This window comes from Cherax quadricarinatus, chromosome 27, assembly GCF_038502225.1.
Source record: "Cherax quadricarinatus isolate ZL_2023a chromosome 27, ASM3850222v1, whole genome shotgun sequence".
In the NCBI taxonomy this organism is placed as follows: domain Eukaryota; kingdom Metazoa; phylum Arthropoda; class Malacostraca; order Decapoda; family Parastacidae; genus Cherax; species Cherax quadricarinatus.
The window spans coordinates 38,115,843-38,136,598 of NC_091318.1; the positions used below are offsets into that span (position 1 = coordinate 38,115,843).

Genomic DNA, 20,756 nt, shown 5'->3' on the forward strand with positions numbered 1-20,756 from the left:
GTGATACCTATTTTCAAAACAGGTGACAGGTCCTTAGCTTCGAACTATAGACCAATAAGCCTAACCTCCATAGTGGGAAAATTTATGGAATCAATAATTGCCGAGGCAGTTCGTAGCCACCTTGAAAAGCATAAATTAATCAACGAATCTCAGCATGGTTTTACAAAGGGGCGTTCCTGCCTTACGAATTTATTAACTTTTTTCACTAAGGTATTTGAGGAGGTAGATCATGGTAATGAATATGATATTGTGTATATGGACTTCAGTAAGGCTTTTGACAGGGTCCCTCATCAGAGACTATTGAGGAAAATTAAAGCACATGGAATAGGAGGAGAAATTTTTTCCTGGATAGAGGCATGGTTGACAAATAGGCAGCAGAGAGTTTGCATAAATGGGGAGAAATCAGAGTGGGGAAGCGTCACGAGCGGTGTTCCACAGGAGTCAGTGTTGGGCCCCCTGCTGTTCACAATCTACATAAACGACATAGATGAGGGCATAAAGAGCGACATCGGCAAGTTTGCCGATGACACCAAAATAGGCCGTCGAATTCATTCTGACGAGGACATTCGAGCACTCCAGGAAGATTTGAATAGACTGATGCAGTGGTCGGAGAAGTGGCAGATGCAGTTTAATATAGACAAATGCAAAGTTCTAAATGTTGGACAGGACAATAACCATGCCACATATAAACTAAATAATGTAGATCTTAATATTACGGATTGCGAAAAAGATTTAGGAGTTCTGGTTAGCAGTAATCTGAAACCAAGACAACAGTGCATAAGTGTTCGCAATAAAGCTAATAGAATCCTTGGCTTCATATCAAGAAGCATAAATAATAGGAGTCCTCAGGTTGTTCTTCAACTCTATACATCCTTGGTTAGGCCTCATTTAGATTATGCTGCACAGTTTTGGTCACCGTATTACAGAATGGATATAAATTCTCTGGAAAATGTACAAAGGAGGATGACAAAGATGATCCCATGTATCAGAAACCTTCCCTATGAGGATAGACTAAGGGCCCTGAATCTGCACTCTCTAGAAAGACGTAGAATTAGGGGGGATATGATTGAGGTGTATAAATGGAAGACAGGAATAAATAAAGGGGATGTAAATAGTGTGCTGAAAATATCTAGCCTAGACAGGACTCGCAGCAATGGTTTTAAGTTGGAAAAATTCAGATTCAGGAAGGATATAGGAAAGTACTGGTTTGGTAATAGAGTTGTGGATGAGTGGAACAAACTCCCAAGTACCGTTATAGAGGCCAGAACGTTGTGTAGCTTTAAAAATAGGTTGGATAAATACATGAGTAGATGTGGGTGGGTGTGAGTTAGACCTGATAGCTTGTGCTAACAGGTCGGTTGCCGTGTTCCTCCCTTAAGTCAATGTGACCTGACCTGACTAGGTTGGGTGCATTGGCTTAAGCCGGTAGGAGACTTGGACCTGCCTCGCATGGGCCAGTAGGCCTTCTGCAGTGTTCCTTCGTTCTTATGTTCTTATGTTCTTATGTTCTTCTTGTGAGCTCTGCCTCCCAGTCTGCTCTCCGAGGTCCACCCCTCGATGCTTCATCCACCAGTCCTCTGGTTCTCCGTTCTGTGTGTGTGTGTGTGTGTGTGTGTGTGTGTGTGTGTGTGTGTGTGTGTGTGTGTGTGTGTGTGTGTGTGTGTGTGTGTGTGTGTGTGTGCGTGTGTGTGTGTGTGTGCGTGTGTGTATATGTGTGTGTGTGTGTGAGTGTGTGTGTGTGTGTGTGTGTGTGTGTGTGTGTGTGTGTGTGTGTGTGTGTGTGTGTGTGTGCGTGTGTGTATATGTGTGTGTGTGTGTGTGTGTGTATGTGTGTGAGTGTGTGTGTATGTGTGTGTGTGTGTGTGTGTCTGTGTCTGTGTGTATAATTGTGACTTTGTGTGAGTAACTCTGGTAATCGTGAGGTAGAGTACAGTGTTGTTATTTTTAAGCAAACGTGTAACATTACTATTTCAAAAAACATCGTCTGGTATCTGCCGATTTTTCTCTGATAACATAAAAGTAGTGAATACTCGCCATTATCGTTATCGATTCTTGGCCACATCCCTGTTCAAAAACAAGGGTTGGAATACAGCCTAAGAACAAATACTGGAATACTTGAATACAGCCCTTTTAAAAGCAGGTGAAATTGCAGATCTGGAGAATGGATAAAGAATCTTCACTGCAAGTCCAAACATAGTCAAGCATCAAGCGTCTTAATTACTGGGAACGTTTGAAGTCCCTTGATCTTTCTTCCTTGGAATATAGGCGAGAAAGATAGTGGGGAGGCGGGGGGGGGGGCTGGGGTTAGACCAAGGTTTTATATTGTAGCATATAGGTGAACAATATTTAGATAAGGGTAAAGAGGTGTTTTTTGCATTAATAGATTTGGAAAGGGCATATGATAGAATGGATAGGAGAGCAATGTGGCAGATGTTGCAAGTGTACAGAATAGGTGGAGGTTACTGAAAGCAGTTAAGAGTTTCTACGAGGAGAGTGACGCACAGGTATGCAAAAGAGAGAGAGATTATTTCACAGAAAAAGTAGGCCTCGGACAGGGATTCAAGATGTCACCATTAGAGGGAGGGAGTATGAAGGCAGTGAATTTATTTAGATATTTGGGAGTTTACTTGTCAGCAAATGGGTCTATGAAAGACCAAGTGATTCATAGAATTGATGACGGGAAAAAAGTAAGTTGTCTATGGAGACAAAGAACATTATCCAAGGCAAGTAAGAGGGGGATGTATGAGGGTATAATAGTACCAAAGCTCTTATGTGCATGAGTAACATGAGTGGTGAATCTTGCAAGAAGGAGGAGGCTAGAGGCAGTGAAGATGTCGAGTCTGAGGGAAATGTGTAAGTTTATTCAGGTATACACAAATACAGTTACATAGATTATCATACATAGCAGCATATGTGTGGAGAACCTAGGATAACCCTGAAAAGTATAACAAAGTTTCTTATTTCAATTGAAAATTAAGAGGTGAGGGTTTTTTAAAAGTATTATTTAGATGGCTGATGAAGGGTTGTTTAGGTGATTTGGATACTTAGAGGGGATGGAATAAAATAGAATAAATCTGTAGTGGAAGGAAGGTGAGAGAGGGGTCATCCTTGGAAAGGTTGGAGGGAGGAGGGAATACCTGGAGAGGGTTTCGGGGGTCAACGCCCCCGCGGCCCGATCTGAGACCAGCCCTCGTGGTGGATCAGGGTCTGTTCAATCAGGCTGCTACTGCTGGCCTCAGGCAAACTGTCGTACGAACCACAGCCCGGCTGGTCAGGAAATGACTAAAGGTGCCTGTCCAACGCCTTCTATAAGACAGCCAAGGGTCTAAAAGGTAATCCCTTTTATGTATGCTGGGAGGCAGCCGAATAGTCCTGGGCCCCCTGACACTTACTGTGTTGTCTCTTGGTGTACTCGTGGCGGCCCTACTTTTTATTGGGGAAATGTTGCATTTATACCTGGAGTTTACCTGGAGAGAGTTCCGGGGGTCAACGCCCCCGCGGCCCGGTCTGAGACCAGGCCTCCTGGTGGATAAGAGCCTGATCAACCAGGCTGTTGCTGCTGGCTGCACGCAAACCAACATACGAGCCACAGCCCGGCTGATCCGGAACTGACTTTACGTGCTTGTCCAGTGCCAGCTTGAAGACTGCCAGGGGTCTGTTGGTAATCCCCCTTATGTGTGCTGGGAGGCAGTTGAACAGTCTCGGGCCCCTGACACTTATTGTATGGTCTCTTAACGTGCTAGTGACACCCCTGCTTTTCATTGGGGGGATAGTGCATCGTCTGCCAAGTCTTTTGCTTTCGTAATGAGTGATTTTCGTGTGCAAGTTCGGTACTAGTCCCTCTAGGATTTTCCAGGTGTATATAATCATGTATCTCTCCCTCCTGCGTTCCAGGGAATACAGGTTTAGGAACCTCAAGCGCTCCCAATAATTGAGGTGTTTTATCTCCGTTATGCGCGCCGTGAAAGTTCTCTGTACATTTTCTAGGTCGGCAATTTCACCTGCCTTGAAAGGTGCTGTTAGTGTGCAGCAATATTCCAGCCTAGATAGAACAAGTGACCTGAAGAGTGTCATCATGGGCTTGGCCTCCCTAGTTTTGAAGGTTCTCATTATCCATCCTGTCATTTTTCTAGCAGATGCGATTGATACAATGTTATGGTCCTTGAAGGTGAGATCCTCCGACATGATCACTCCCAGGTCTTTGACGTTGGTGTTTCGCTCTATTTTGTGGCCAGAATTTGTTTTGTACTCTGATGAAGATTTAATTTCCTCATGTTTACCATATCTGAGTAATTGAAATTTCTCATCGTTGAACTTCATATTGTTTTCTGCAGCCCACTGAAAGATTTGGTTGATGTCTGCCTGGAGCTTTGCAGTGTCTGCAATGGAAGACACTGTCATGCAGATTCGGGTGTCATCTGCAAAGGAAGACACGGTGCTGTGGCTGACATCCTTGTCTATGTCGGATATAAGGATGAGGAACAAGATGGGAGCGAGTACTGTGCCTTGTGGAACAGAGCTTTTCACCGTAGCTGCCTCGGACTTTACTCTGTTGACGACTACTCTCTGTGTTCTGTTAGTGAGGAAATTATAGATCCATCGACCGACTTTTCCTGTTATTCCTTTAGCACGCATTTTGTGCGCTATTACGCCATGGTCACACTTGTCGAAGGCTTTTGCAAAGTCTGTATATATTACATCTGCATTCTTTTTGTCTTCTAGTGCATTTAGGACCTTGTCGTAGTGGTCCAATAGTTGAGACAGACAGGAGCGACCTGTTCTAAACCCATGTTGCCCTGGGTTGTGTAACTGATGGGTTTCTAGATGCGTGGTGATCTTGCTTCTTAGGACCCTTTCAAAGATTTTTATGATATGGGATGTTAGTGCTATTGGTCTGTAGTTCTTTGCTGTTGCTTTACTGCCCCCTTTGTGGAGTGGGGCTATGTCTGTTGTTTTTAGTAACTGTGGGACGACCCCCGTGTCCATGCTCCCTCTCCATAGGATGGAAAAGGCTCGTGATAGGGGCTTCTTGCAGTTCTTGATGAACACAGAGTTCCATGAGTCTGGCCCTGGGGCAGAGTGCATGGGCATGTCATTTATCGCCTGTTCGAAGTCATTTGGCGTCAGGATAACATCGGATAGGCTTGTGTTAATCAAATTTTGTGGCTCTCTCATAAAAAATTCATTTTGATCTTCGACTCTCAGTCTGGTTAGCGGCTTGCTAAAAACTGAGTCATATTGGGACTTGAGTAGCTCACTCATTTCCTTGCTGTCATCTGTGTAGGACCCATCTTGTTTAAGTAGGGGCCCAATACTGGACGTTGTTCTCGATTTTGATTTGGCATAGGAGAAGAAATACTTTGGGTTTCTTTCGATTTCATTTATGGCTTTTAGTTCTTCCCGCGATTCCTGACTCCTAAAGGATTCTTTTAGCTTAAGTTCGATGCTTGCTATTTCTCTGACCAGTGTCTCCCTACGCATTTCAGATATATTGACCTCTTTTAGCCGCTCTGTTATTCTTTTCCGTCGCCTGTAAAGGGAGCGCCTGTCTCTTTCTGTTTTACATCTACTCCTCCTTTTTCTTAGAGGAATAAGCCTTGTGCATACATCGAGTGCAACCGAGTTAATCTGTTCTAGGCATAAGTTGGGGTCTGTGTTGCTTAGTATATCTTCCCAGCTTATATCGGTTAGGACTTGGTTTACTTGGTCCCACTTTATGTTTTTGTTATTGAAGTTGAATTTGGTGAATGCTCCCTCGTGACTAATCTCATTATGTCGGTCTGGGGCTCCGCGCATACATGACTGAACCTCAATTATGTTGTGATCTGAGTATATTGTTTTTGATATGGTGATATTTCTTATCAGATCATCATTGTTAGTGAAGATGAGGTCTAGTGTATTCTCCAGTCTAGTAGGCTCTATTATTTGCTGGTTTAAATTGAATTTTGTGCAGAGATTTAAAAGCTCGCGTGAGTGTGAGTTTTCATCAGAGCTGCCTCCTGGTGTTATTACTGCAACAATATTATTTGCTATATTCCTCCATTTTAGGTGCCTTAAGTTGAAATCCCCCAGGAGCAAGATGTTGGGTGCAGGAGCTGGAAGGTTTTCCAGACAGTGGTCAATTTTTAACAGCTGTTCCTGGAATTGCTGGGATGTTGCATCCGGAGGCTTGTAGACTATCACAATGACTAGGGTTTTGGTTCTCGACCTTTACTGCTAAAACTTCCACTACATCATTTGAGGCATTTAGCAGTTCTGTGCAAACAAGTGACTCTGCAATGTACAGGCCAACCCCCCCCCCTTTTGCCTGTTCACTCTGTCACATCTGTATAGGTTGTAACCTGGGATCCATATTTCGTTGTCCAAGTGATCCTTTATGTGGGTCTCAGTGAAAGCCGCGAACATTGCCTTTGCCTCTGCAAGCAGTCCACGGATGAAAGGTATTTTGTTGTTTGTTGCTGGCTTTAGACCCTGTATATTTGCAAAGAAGAATGTTATCGGACTGGTGGTATTGTTGGTACTGGGGGGATATTTTTTTTCCGGAATTAGTATCTGTATCTGTTGGTTTGGAGTGGAGGCCATCGACTGTGGTTCCACTCCAGGAATGACTGGATTTGATGTACGATTTCTGCCATTTCCTGCCAGTTTTTTTTTCCTTCCTGGCACTAAAAAACCTCTCCCTCTTGAGTGGCTGTGGCTACCCAGGTTTTCCCATGGCCTGGATGTTTTGTATCTTTTTGTCCCCTTTAGATGGTATGCCTGGCAATTTAAGTTATAGCACAGTCTTTCCTGTACTGAAGAGGTACACAGTTCAGGGTGAAAAAGCTTACAGGAAGGGAGTTTGCATTTTCCTGTTGTCATATGGGCATGGCATTTCCTAGGGTGGTCATAGTTGCACATCCCATCTGTTTTTCCAGATTTCCCATGCCAGCAGATACCGAGTGCATAGTATGTGCACAGGCTTGGTTTTCGTTTGCCTTGGGTTTCTGTGACTGTATTCCCTGTTGGTGCATGTTTCCCTGTCTTACTTCTATCCTCCCTAGCACCAACAATGGAGCTCCCACCATTTGTTTTTGGTAATATATCCTCACTATTGCTAGTGGAGTCCTCTTGTTTGCTATTTCCTGCGGTATTTCTAGTTTGCAATATTGGTTTTATCTTATCTTTGACTACACTTGTTTCCCTACTATGGCTCCTGTCCCCTATGGGGTCATTTATATGTATTCCTTCCTGCGTATAATTCCCGACTACCTGGACAAAATCTCCAGCTTCACCATTACTGTCTCCCAGGACAGCATCTCCAGCTTCCCCATTACTGTCTCCCAGGACAACATCTCCAGCTTCACCATTACTGTCTCCCAGGACAGCACCTCCAGCTTCACCATTACTGTCTCCCAGGACAGCACCTCCAGCTTCCCCATTACTGTCTCCCAGGACAGCACTATCAGCCCCCCATTTACTGACTACCAGGACATCATCTCCAGCCTTACAGTTTCTGACTACATGGCCAGTATCAAGGGCAGTACCATTCAGCCCGGACTTTTTATGTTCCCATCTGTTGTAGAAAGCTTCCAGGTTTTCTATGAAAGCAGCTTTGATGTTGACCTCTTTTAATACCCTTGTGATTTTAGTCCACAGATTTATCTCATTTGGGCATACCCAAAAACACTTCCCTGTTTTAATACTGCTTGTAGCTAGTTCTTGGATATCTGCACAAGGGGCGTGACACCAATTTCCACAGAAATGACAATTTATGCATGTGGAAGCCCGTTTGTTTGACTGACCACAGACTACACACAGCTTCATAATGATTTGAATGGTTGATTTACTGCAATTCTACTAGCAACCTCTTGAATATTCTATTAATAACCTGCTAGGTGGTGCACAACGAAACCGTTTGAAACCAGTCCAGGGTTCGGACCAGTCAAGGGTTCGGACCAGTCAAGGGTTCGGACCAGTCAAGGGTTCGGACCAGTCAAGGGTTCGGACCAGTCTATCTGATCTGATCAGTGGGTCACTTATTTAAACCATACTGGTCGGTGATTTGAGCTAACACATGAAGGATCTACTGGAAATTATCTACCCGAGTAATATGTGATTTGATTGATACAAAAGTATAACTTGCGTGTTGAAGAGCCGGTGACTGCTGGCACTCCTACAATGACGAACGGTCGAGCCTCCACCCTTGTTTATCAATCGCTGTATCTAGCTTCTAGTATCTAGTATCTAGTATCTAGTATCTAGCCGAGTCTTTTGTTTTCATAGGGAATGATTTTCGTGTACAAGTTTGGTACTAGTCCCTCTATGATTTAACAAGTGTTTATTATCGTGCATCTTTCTCGCCTGCATTCCAGGGAATACAAATCAAGGGACTTCAACTGTTCCAGTAATTTAGGTGCTTTATCGTATTTATGTGTGCTGTGAAAGTTCTTGGTACACTTTCTAGGTCAGCAATTTCGCCTGCCTTGAAGTTAGTGTACAGCAGCATTGCAGCCTAGAGAGAACAAGCAATTTGAAGAGAATCATCATGGGCTTAGCGTCCCTAGTTTTGAAGGTTCTCATTATCCATCCTATCATATTTTTAGATGTGGTAGATACATTGTTGTGGTCTTTGAAGGTGAGATCCTTTGACATTATTACTTCCAGGTCCTTCACATTACTTTTTCTCTCTATTGTATGGTTAGAATTTGCTGTATACCCTGATACAGTTTTGAAATTTCTCTTCATGGAACTTCATATTGTTTTGAGTGGCCCATTTGAATATTTGGTTGATGTCCGCTTGGAGTCCTGAGGTGTCTTCGATGGAGGACACTGGCATGGCAATTCAGGTGTCATCCACAAAAGGAAGACATGGAGCTATGGCTTACATCTCTGTCTATGTCAGATATCAGGATGAGAAATAGGATGGAAGCAAGTACAATGCCCTGTGGAGCAGAGCTTTTCACCGTAGCCACCTCAGACTTTACTCTGTTTACTATTACCCTTTGTGTTCTGTAAGGAAGTTACGGATCCATCTACAAACTTTTCACGCATTTTGTGCGCTATTGCTCAGTGGTCGCACTTGCCGAAGGCTTTCACAAAGCCTTTGAACACTATATCTGCATTTTGTTTATCCTCTATAGCATCCAGGGCCATGTCATAGTAGTAAAATTGCTGAGACAGGCAGGAGAGACTTGCTCTAAACCCGTGTTGCCCTGGGTTGTGTAACTAATGGGTATCTAGGTGGTTGGTGATCTTGCTTCTTAGAACCCGTTCAAAGATTTTTATGGTATGAAATGTTAGTGTTATTGGTCTGTAGTTCTGTGCAGTTGTTTTACTGCCACTTTTGTAGAGTGGGGCTATGTCTGTTATTTTTAGTGAGTGTGGGAGGTTTTGTGTGCAAGGGGCTTGGACTTCAGACAAATGTGCATGAGTGTGTAAGATAGGAGCGGTTCGAAGCATATGGTTATTATTACTTAATGTGCTGTTAGAATGCGAGTAAATTAATGTTTATGAAGGGATTCAATGAAACCAGTTAGACGGACTTGATTCCTGGAGGTGGAAATTACAGAACCTGAGCACTGAATGAGGGATGTTGCTGAATAGCAGTTTATTTTTAACTGTAGTGTAGGTGCTCCTCTGGCAAGACAGTGTTGAAGTGAATGATGATGAAAGTGTTTCTTCTTTACTGGTCACTCTGCCTCCATTGGAAACGGCAGATGTGCAAATAATAAAAATAAAATAATAATATGAATGTGCCTTTAATAGCTGTTTCATCTTTTGAAAATAATAATACATTTGGGTTTAGAGCTGTGTACGTAAAACATTAAAAATTTGCTCATTTTGCTAAAAAACTCGAAATTATTTAATTTTGTGAAAAATCAGAGAATATCTTCCTAAACAGCTTTAACCTTGTAGCAGTTTTTTTTTACTTATCAAAAAAGGTAAGCACTGATTCTGGGTTTTGAGTGTTTCAATTTATCAATTTTAATAAGTTTCCATGCAGAGATGCGACACTGCCTCTTGTGATCAGTTTTATACATTAATCACCGGTGTGTCCTAATAATTTGTATGCTTTGATTAATTTTGGGTTGAGTAGATGACAATTTGTCAATTGTTTCGAGGAAATTGAGAAAATTGCAGTAATGGTTTTCATGCAACCATTTGTGAATGAATAAATGATCCTTGAAATCTTCAAAATGTTGGTGTTTTTGTGTATAATGATCTCCGAGCCATAATAAAAAAGTGCTTCTTCTCATTAATTTTAAGTTTTCAATGGTGGTTTCTGAGAATTGAAGATTACCATTGGTTTTGAGCTGTGTTTGTGTCAGTTTTCTGTTTATAGTGAAGAAATAAAGATATAGTGGAACCTCGGCTTACGAGTGCCCCCCCCATACGAGTTTTTCAGGATACGAGCAGTCGCTCGGTCGATTTTTTGTTTCTGTATACGAGCAAAATTTCAGGATGCGAGTTTCCCCCTCAAACAACATTTTTTAGACCTCCAGATCTTATAAAAGTAAAAGTGAATATATAATTGAAGTTCATTTTTGTGAAGCATTATATTGTTTTTACTGCTTAAGTCTATAACTGATATGATAGTATTTCTTACCTTAAATTGTGGGTGCTGGTGTTTGTCGATGATTGTGAGGAGAGTGGAGAGTTGTGCTGTGGCCCTACTTGGCTGAGATGGATGATTGAGGTTCTGGTACTGAAGTCGATGGTTGTACTGGAGTGTGCATAAATTCAGTAATGGATTTCTGTTCTATTTTTACCCCGCAGTGCATTATACAACTGATGGTAAGGCATCAGCTGCCCTTGACACCATTTCAGGGTCCTCTTCGGTGAAAAGGTCTAACTTAAAGTCATTCAGTCAGTCAGTCAGTCAGTCAAGTCATTCAGTCAAGTCATTCAGTCAATCAACTCAGTAAGTCAGTCAGTCAAGTCAGTAAGCTAGTCAGTTAAGTCAGTAATTCAATCAGTCAAGTCAGTAAGTCAGTCATCAAGTCAGTAAAGTAGTCAGTCAGTCAGTCAAATCAGTAAGTCAAGTCAGTAATTCAATCAGTCAAGTCAGCAAGTCAGTCAAGTCAGTAAGTCAGTCAATCAAGTCAGTAAGTCATTCAGTCAAGTCAGTAAGTCATTCAGCAACACTAGTATGCCTACTGGGTGTCATGATTGCTTGGCAGATACAAGATATGGTAATTAAAAGATCAAAACACAATTCACAAACACAGCTAGCTTGTAGGAGAGAAGTGGAACTGAACACATAAGCTGGGATTGTGGTGTCGTGAGTGTCGGGGAATGGCGGAAGGTCTCCCCAGTTGACCCTCAACAAGGTAGGTTATGGCCGCCACCATTGTCATATAATGATACATTTTATTCATTCAAGAGTATATATCAGGTTTCTATTTGATTTATATTGTTTATTATGTCATATTAGATTAATTGTGATACATAAATAACCTGTACAGTTAATATTAGCGTCATATTCCTGCCTCCTGAGAGCAGGAATATGACGCTAATATCAAATTAATTGAAATGTCATTAATGCTAATATTAAATTAATTGAATGACATTATTCCATTCCGCTGGAATGGATTAATGGCATTTCAATTAATTTAAATGAGGAAAACTGACTCAGCATGCAGATCGGGATACGAGCGAGGTCACGGAACGGATTAAACTCGTAAGCTGTGGTTCCACTGTATTAGATTTCCTGAAATAACTTGTGGATGCCCTTCTAATTGTTTTCAAATCTTCAACACCGAAATTTAACAGCATTAGAAACTTATACCGAACGTTATATCCTCTTCCTGTTTGTTTCATGAATATCTCTACAATGGAACTGTTTAATTTGTCATCTTCAAATAAATAATAGATTTTGTAAATGATTAGAAGACTTTATTTTATATATGAAAGGTGTTAGGGTATTATTATTATGTTAGTGTGTGCTGTGAGAATGGGAAGAGACCTTAGAATTTTTTTTTTTTTTGTGAGTATCAGATTTATAAAGTTGAAAATTTATTTTCCATTTTTATGTTCATTTACATCATAATCCCAAATATCAAAAGCTTTTCAATAATCTGTGTGCATTTATTATTAATATCACATCTGAAACCATTCCAAATTCATCTAGTTTCTTCAAATAGCGGAAGCTTCTTAAGCATATACTGTGTTGTTCCTGGCTGTGTATATTTTGTTACTCCATGATTTCTCACTTTCATGTCTTATCAATATTTCTGCTCAGGGAAAAAAGACCTGTTAATGCAGAGAGTAGAAAGTTACAAGTAAATATTTTGCTACTATCCTAATCAAACCAACGTTGCACTTTTTTCAGCAGAGAGAGAAGAGAGTGAGGAGAACACCAGTGTTGACAGAGGGGGTAAAAAAGAAAGAATCCGTGTTGACGGAGGGAGTAAAGAAGGGAGAGTCAGTATTATCAGAAGGAGGAGTAAAGGAGGCAAAGAAAAAGTGTTGACAAAGATTGAATAGAAGGTTGATGTAGAAAAAATGGAAAGAATGTGTTGATACTAAATTAGGATAAGAGAGCTTCTCCATAGTTAGTGAAGAATAGATGAAGGAGAGTAAATGCAGTGTAACAAAACAGAAAAAACTTGCCATCCTCCTGTTCCAGGACCACACTACGGGGTTCGTAATTCTGGTCCGGGACCTTTTTGGGCTGTTGTTCATTCCACGGCTGGACGTCAGCAGAGATGAAGACCAAATAGAAGGTGTTTGTGACCAGATACGTTCCTGCCGAGATGAGGAAGACGGTCCTCCAGGCACTCACTGTTTCCTGAAGGATGGGTAATAATATTGAAATTAGACAAGAAAACTCTGGCAGAGCGAATATGAGTGTTTTGTAAAATTAGGAAGGATTCATTGGCGTGTGAGAGTTTGGTGGAGTTGGAATATTTGGTAGTGAGATAAGAGATAAGATAAGATTTCGTTCGGATTTTTAACCTCGGAGGGTTAGCCACCCAGGATAACCCAAGAAAGTCAGTGCGTCATCGAGGACTGTCTAACTTATTTCCATTGGGGTCCTCAATCTTGTCCCCCAGGATGCGACCCACACCAGTCGACTTACACCCAGGTACCTATTTGCTGCTAGGTGAACAGGACAACAGGTGTAAGGAAACGTGTCGAAATGTTTCCACCCGCCGGGAATCGAACCCGGGCCCTCCGTGTGTGAAGCGAGAGCTTTAGCCACCAGGCCACCGGGCCTGGTGCAAGTGATCAGTAGAGTTTGGAAGTGCCTGGCAGAGTATATAAGTATCTTATGATACTGGTAATAGTTGAGTGTTTTTATTGTCGAAATGTTTGCCTCTTTAGCAAGCTTCTTCACTCGTAGACAGAGATGGTTTGAAAAATGAACACAGCAAAAGAAGTGGAGAGGTTAATATGGGGTGATTAGTCCCTGGTTGGGTCTAGTAGGACTGCTGATGTCTTTTCTCTGTTTTATAAACACGTGAGATAACGGGAATATTTTGCTACTATTACTTATACCAAAAATAACAGGAGTAAAGGACTAGTAATTCCTTGTATATAAATTACTAAAAGAGAAAAGAAAGTTGTTTGAATGTGCGTCGGTGTAGTGCACAAGAGAAGGTAAAAATGATTGGTAATGTTATGAATCAAAGGATGTTGAATTGTCTAGCACAAGGCTAATATTAGTTAAGAAAAATGGAAGAATTTCAGTGAGGAGAACTCTAGTTAAGGAGCGGACAGTAGTATTATCAAATGTTAAAATATGGAAAGAGAAAATGATGGGAAAAAAAAATTCTTAAATTTAAGAATTATGTTATGCAGGTTTCACCATTAACATGTATATTTCAGGTGTAAATATTGTGGCGAAAAAAGTGCTCCATAAATGTTTAAAAATCGTCAGCACTTAAGAGACGTGTATTAGACATGGCCAGTTGGACAGGTGAGTGACGTCATTAGCATCACTTGGGAGCAGTCGCTGGCAGGTCGCCAACTTAGCATTTTCCGTCTCTTTTTATATTAGAGTGATTTTTTTTCTTTTTTTTACAAAATTGTGGGGACGCGTTTTTTTTTTTTTTTTTTTTTTTTTTTTTTTTTTTTTTTTTTTTTTTTTAGTTTTTTGAGATGCTATAGCGCGAAATCTCGTACGTTTTCGCATTAATTTTTTTTCCCGAAACCTAGCTGAATATCTATGTAATAAACAAAAGCCAAAGTAAAAGTATGGAAAAAAATAAGCTTAATAATGCATCACACTAAGCAGCTTTGTGAAGCTCAGGTTTGACAGGTCCAGATCACGTTTTGTCGTGACTCACCTGACGTGAGTGATAATGTCCTGGGCTGTGAACCTATGACTGACTGACAGACTCTCTGACAGTCTGACAGACTCTCTGACAATCTGACAGACTCTCTGACAGTCTGACAGACTCTCTGACAGTCTGACAGACTCTCTGACAGTCTGACAGACTCTCTGACAGTCTGACAGACTCTCTGACAGTCTGACAGACTCTCTGACAATCTGACAGACTCTCTGACAGTCTGACAGACTCTCTGACAGTCTGACACTCTCTGACTCTCTGACAGTCTGACAGACTCTCTGACAGTCTGACAGACTCTCTGACTCTGACAGACTCTCTGACAGTCTGACAGACTCTCTGACAGTCTGACAGACTCTCTGACAGTCTGACAGACTCTCTGACAGTCTGACAGACTCTCTGACAGTCTGACAGACTCTCTGACAGTCTGACAGACTCTCTGACAGTCTGACAGACTCTCTGACAGCCTGACAGACTCTCTGACAGTCTGACAGACTCTCTGACATATCCATTACACCCGTTTGGCTTTTGTTTAGACCCTCCCTTATGTTATCTGTTAACATTACTATTATTGTCGCTTTATTTTCTCTTACTCTTTATTATGAGCAAAAAATATATTCAGCATTTAGTGTCCAGTTACTCAGTAACTTGAAATACCAAAAATTGTTAAGGAAAGTAGAGGACGGTGATACAAAACGTTTTTGTAAGTTCACTTGCAGCTAAAATAATACTGCCGAGCACAAGAAAATGGAAGAACAGTTAAGTACATCGAGAAACTCAAGGGGTCCAGCGAGCAGATTTTGTGTCTTTGTTGTGTTTGGTCCAATTTCAAGTGTAACTTTATGCTGTTGTTAAGGAGCAGTTTGCATCCTATACACATGTTTGCATGGACTTCTTGTTGCAAAGTTGCAAGATATTGCAAAATTGTATTGATCATAAAACCCTCCCTACCCTACAAAATTGTTAAGTTGTACAATGTTCTAGTCAACATCAGATGAAAGATAAAGAGTTAGATCATCTAAATTTCAAACTTTTTTGCGAGAAATGTCAATAGATTGCATTATAAAAATTTTGATTTTTTTTTTTTTTGGAATTTTTTGTGAGAATAAGAGTCAATAAAAAACAAAATGGTAAAACATATTGCAAAATATCTTTGAATACTAATAGAATCATCATTCATCAATATTGTGTGAAAAAATCATGTCACTCCTATTATTACTCATTGCAAATCAGTAAAACAAATGTCAATAACTTATTCCTGAGTTATTCAAATTTTTGTTTCTATAAAACTCTATGTAGATTAAACACCAAATTTGAGCGTGTTGCAAACCCCTCTCATTGTTGATCACCAGAGTGAGCGTGTTGCAAACCCCTCTCATTGTTGATCACCCAGAGTGAGCATGTTGCAAACCCCTCTCATTGTTGATCACCCAGAGTGAGCTTGTTGCAAACCCCTATCATTGTTGATCACCCAGAGTGAGCATGTTGCAAACCCCTATCATTGTTGATCACCCAGAGTGAGCATGTTGCAAACCCCTATCATTGTTGATCACCCAGAGTGAGCGTGTTGCAAACCCCTATCATTGTTGATCACCCAGAGTGAGCGTGTTGCAAACCCCTATCATTGTTGATCACCCAGAGTGAGCGTGTTGCAAACCCCTATCATTGTTGATCACCCAGAGGCAACTAAGCAGCAACAACTCTGTGCTCTTCACTTTAGTCATCACAGAACTTGTTTAGAATGAAATTATCAGTAATTTAGAATGAAATAATAGTAATTTCTCGAGTAAAAACAAAAAACAATAAAAACACTAATTGCCAACATGTCCTCTTGATGACAGCAAAAACATAAAAATTACATTTTTGAAAAAACATACTTAGAAATATGATAGAAACAAGCTGATTGCATCAACATATTGCCAGAATTTTGCACTATTTTTTGGTAAGAAAACTTAGAATTCGAAAAATTTTTAACTTCAATTTTATGAACTCTAAATAGCTTGTCCTGGGCGCTTCAGTCTGAAAGACTTAGCAATGATATAAGAACAGAGAAAAATACAACTTTGTTCATTGTTGAACATTGTTCATTATGAGTAAGTGATCACGTAAGTGAACATTTTGCAAACAGTTCTGAATATAGAACCCTTAGGCTCGGGAGGACATAATGTAGAACAGTTATGTACGATGTACTGACACCATATTATACTGATAACTTGAAAGCTGATATTGGAAATAGTAAATTCAGCTTATTAATATATAAAAGGAATGATATTTCTGTAACTAAAACATTATGTATTATTCTGAGACAAACTGTGGTTACTTATTTAGATTAAACTGAACTGTATGATGGCAATGTTGATGCAATATGCGAGACTTTAAAAGAATACTTCAAAAGTAATGAACTTAAATTTAATTGATTGACTGATTCGTCATAAACTGCTCTCCTGGTACGGGTTTTAGTCTAATATGACCCATGTGAGATCTAGAAAGAGACGTTTCTGAGGATCTGAAGTTGATAGCTATGACGCCTTTACATGTGAAGATGTCGATCTAATTCAATTATTTTGTGCCTATTGTCCCTGTATGTTCTACTGCAAAGCATTTAAGGTAGTAGAGTGAACTGAGGCCATCAGGCAACCCCCCTTGTTTAGGTTTGGGTGGTCGGGTACATTTGCAAATATAATGGATGTAGTCTGCATTGTCCAAAACGAATATAATGATGATCTTCACAATAGTTCTGAATGTCTCTTTGTTTTCTGCTGAGTCTATTAGGTCACATATGACCTCGGTGAAGCAAGTGATTGTCAACTTCATTTGATTGCTCAGGGGGCACCCACCACTGAGCAGCAGCCTCTTCTGGACGAGGCTGCTGCTCAGTGGTCGGTGCTGTACCTGATGCTGGAGGCTGGACAACTGGGGTTTTCCATGCTGCCATGACTTAGCGGAGCTTCCTGGGTAGTGCAGGTTCCAGGTTTGATGCTTCTTTGAGTAAATGTTTTAGAAAACTTACAAGATGGTGGATATAACACTTATGCAACGCTTGGGAATCTTCATTTTAGTAACGTTTCGCCAGCCAGTGGCTTCTTCAGTCAAATGCAGAGAAACGGTGGACGATAAGGAATTTGAAGTAATCAGTCCGTCAGTCTGAAGTCGACATGTTGAGTCCATTAATCTTGGTAAAAGTGCAGGACATTCACAGAGAAGAGGTGATTTAATCACTATATAAACTCATTCTTAGTTATCTCTATTGTTAGGTAACTATTCCGAAACGTTTCGCCTACACAGTATGCTTCTTCAGTAGAATATAGAGGTGGCAGCAGAAGCAGAAGATATGTAAAGACGATGTAATCAATCCACCACCTTTCATGACGTAGTTATGAGGTGGTCAGTCCCTCAGCCTGGAGAAGCGTTCTCCATCATAGTGTGGAACAATGTGATACTGAAGTAACAGAATAGAGACTAATAAATTGTCAAAGGTGCGGCGCATATGTCTGACGGCAGGACAGTAGAGTGGCTGGGTAGCAAACGTACTGGGTAGGTCGCTGTTTAATCCAACCCTTCTCACTTGTAATTAGTGGTTAGGGAAAAAAAGATATCAAAGATATCCTCTGTACCAAGATACCGTTACGTTGCAGTGTGTGAATATGACAGTGGTATAAAATATCTACAATTGGATAAGCATTAGGACTGAAGAGGCCACTCGTGGCAAAACGTTTCCGCAAAAAATTACCTGAACTGTACATAAGCTTTGCGTACCTGCTGTAAAGGGTAGTGAGAATAAAAAATGGGGACGTATATAAAAGTGGACTTGATAGCACATGAAATTTTCTGTGTGAAGTGGAATGAGAAATGGAATTATATGACAGAGCTGTAGATACTGAAGAAAAGTTGCAGGAAATGCAAAGAGAACATATGTTTTAATTGAGAATGTAGAGAGGACAAAGACAGGAAAAGGTTGTAGGTTGCTAAAAGAAGTAACAAGTTTTTGTGTGGATGGTGAATCTTAGGTTAGGGTATGTACGGATGAGATGATTATTTTCCTGTGAAAGAGGGTCTTACATGATGTTCGATGTTACCAATGTTTTTCTTACATATTTATTGATAGGACTGTAAATGAAATGAACACTGTGATGCTGGGGAGAGATGTGGGATGAAAAGATAACGGATTTAATGCAAAGTAGAAGTTGTCGCAGTTGCTTTTTCCTGATGACACTGTTCTTATGGGAGAATCTTAAGAGAAGTTTCTAATGTTGATGGAGGAATTTGAAAAGGTTTATAAAAGAAGGAAATTGCATGAGTACACAAGAAAGAACAAGTTGAGGTGAATAACGAACTCTCTAGGGGATGAAAGACTAGAAATCAGAATGGATGTAGTAAATGTGAGCAGAAATTGGGGAGCGGACTCGTCAGTCAAAGAGTTGTGTGTAGAGTCTTGACTAGAAATTTGCTTACTAGAAATATTTCTTTTCGTTACTGGCATGGACAACAAGACTATACAACAGCATAAGGTTGGAAAACGATACGAATGAACTGAATAAAAACTCCTAAAGCATTATTCATTAAAACATCCATATAACAAATTAAAATTTGAAGACAAGATTATACCACTTGTTTCTGTAACTATAAATAATTAATCACATATACACACGACTCACGTTGCCATCAGTAATGCTGCCGGTGACCACTGGTGAGACGAATCCAGGTATAGTTGCCACTGTGTTGGTGAGGCCTAAGAGGGAACCTGCTAAGTTAGGGGAGAGGTCCTGATGGGAGGACATATAGCCACTGTAGACGGCCCCGTTGAGCCCGACTGCCACACACAATACTCCCATAGCCAGCTTCTCGTCGCAGTTGACGAAACACATGGCAATGAGACCAAGCATTGGCCCGAATATACCTGAGGAAACATCTAGAGATAAGAATACAAGAAAGGAGGAGCACTGTAGCAGGCCTACAGACCCATGTAGGCAGGTGCAGCTTTCACCCTATACCAATACTTAAAGGTGCCATAGGTTCCTCATTCAGTGACTCTTACTAGAGTTTGTACATGAATGTAGTACAATACCAAGAAGATAAACATTTTCATCTTGTTGGTATTGTATACCAATCATGTACAATCTGTCAGACACTGCAACATCATAGAATCTTGATTCAGAGGACATCTTCACAACCTTCTTCACGACTACTACTACTACTATTACTAACCCGTCCCTCAGGTATGATTTACCTCCACTAGGGACTCCCACCTACCAATGAATGTCTTCGACTACTACACATCCCTTACCATCTGACGCCAGTAAATAAGCGCTAGCCTTCTTGCCTGTGCTCCAGTTTCTTCATGACAACGATGCTCTTCGCACCAACTCCAAGGCTGAGGGACTGATTACCTCATCTTTTTATATTGTTCTACTGTCTTTCAGTTATGTCCTTGATTATGCATTGATAAAGCAACTGGATGACGAAACGTCTACAATGAAGATACCCAGATGTTGCACAAGTGTCTAATTTTTAAAACAGTTTGTTCCATCAATCCAGAGCTCTAATGTGAAACCAGTGCTTTTCTATATCCTTTCTAAATGTAAAGTTTTCAAACATGAACCCACTGCTGTTTGTCCTGTCTTGGTTAGACTCTAATCTTGCTGAACATTTCCCATTAGTTTATTACTATCTTCTATTTGAGTTCTTCAGTCAAACCCTCATTAATTATGTGCCTACAGAGAGCAGATTTGGTGTCCTTAGTCAGAAGAATTAGAAAACTGTGCAACATCTGGGTATTTTTATTACATAGACGCTTCGCAAACCAGTGTAGCTTCATTAATACAGCACAGCAGACTGAAGAAGTAAAAGATGAGGTACTCAGTCCCTCAGCATAATAGCAGGTGTTCAGTACCGTCTTGATGAAACTGAAGCACAGACAGCAAGACTTGGGCTTATATACCAGAGTCCGATGAGATGAAGGTATTATTACTGGTAGGTGGAATTCCCCCGTGGAAATAGGTCATGCCTAGAGATGAGCCAGTGGTTGTAAGTAGTTTTAGAGATGTTTTCTGAACTAAGATTACACGAGATTGCTGTATCTGACCAGGTGTACATTAATGTATATAATACCGACAATAGTTTTAGAAAACCAACAAGTTGTTAAATGAGACACATGTGCAACATTTGGGTATGTTTATCCTGCAAACGTTTCGTAAACCAGAGGCTTCTTCAGTTCATGAAGAGAACGATGTAAGACGAGCAGGAGTTTGAGATATTCAGTTCCTTAGCCTTGAAAGTTAAGACACATGTGCAACATCTGGAAATCTTTATTGTAGACGTTTCGCCATCCAGTGGATGGCGAAACGTCTACAATAAAGATTTCCAGATTTTGCACATGTGTCTTAACTTTCATATTGTCGGTATTTTATACCTTTCTTGCACTCCTTAGCCTTGAGTTGATACATTCAATCCTTCAGTTTTGATAAATGTGCAGCATACTCGCAG

The 20,756-nt window shown here is 40.7% G+C and overlaps 1 protein-coding gene across 1 annotated transcript in view; it reads right to left on the reverse strand.

Moving 5' to 3' along the window:
• LOC128691016 (putative inorganic phosphate cotransporter) overlaps nucleotides 1–20,756 on the reverse strand; it is a 46,352-nt gene that overhangs the window by 14,943 nt on the left and 10,653 nt on the right. Inside the window, exons 2-3 of the mRNA XM_070089265.1 lie at nucleotides 18,929–19,170; nucleotides 12,595–12,772 (exon numbers count right to left, since the gene is read on the reverse strand). Of these exons, the coding sequence (XP_069945366.1) occupies nucleotides 12,595–12,772; nucleotides 18,929–19,170 (420 nt within the window). The remainder of the gene's footprint in view (nucleotides 1–12,594; nucleotides 12,773–18,928; nucleotides 19,171–20,756) is intronic.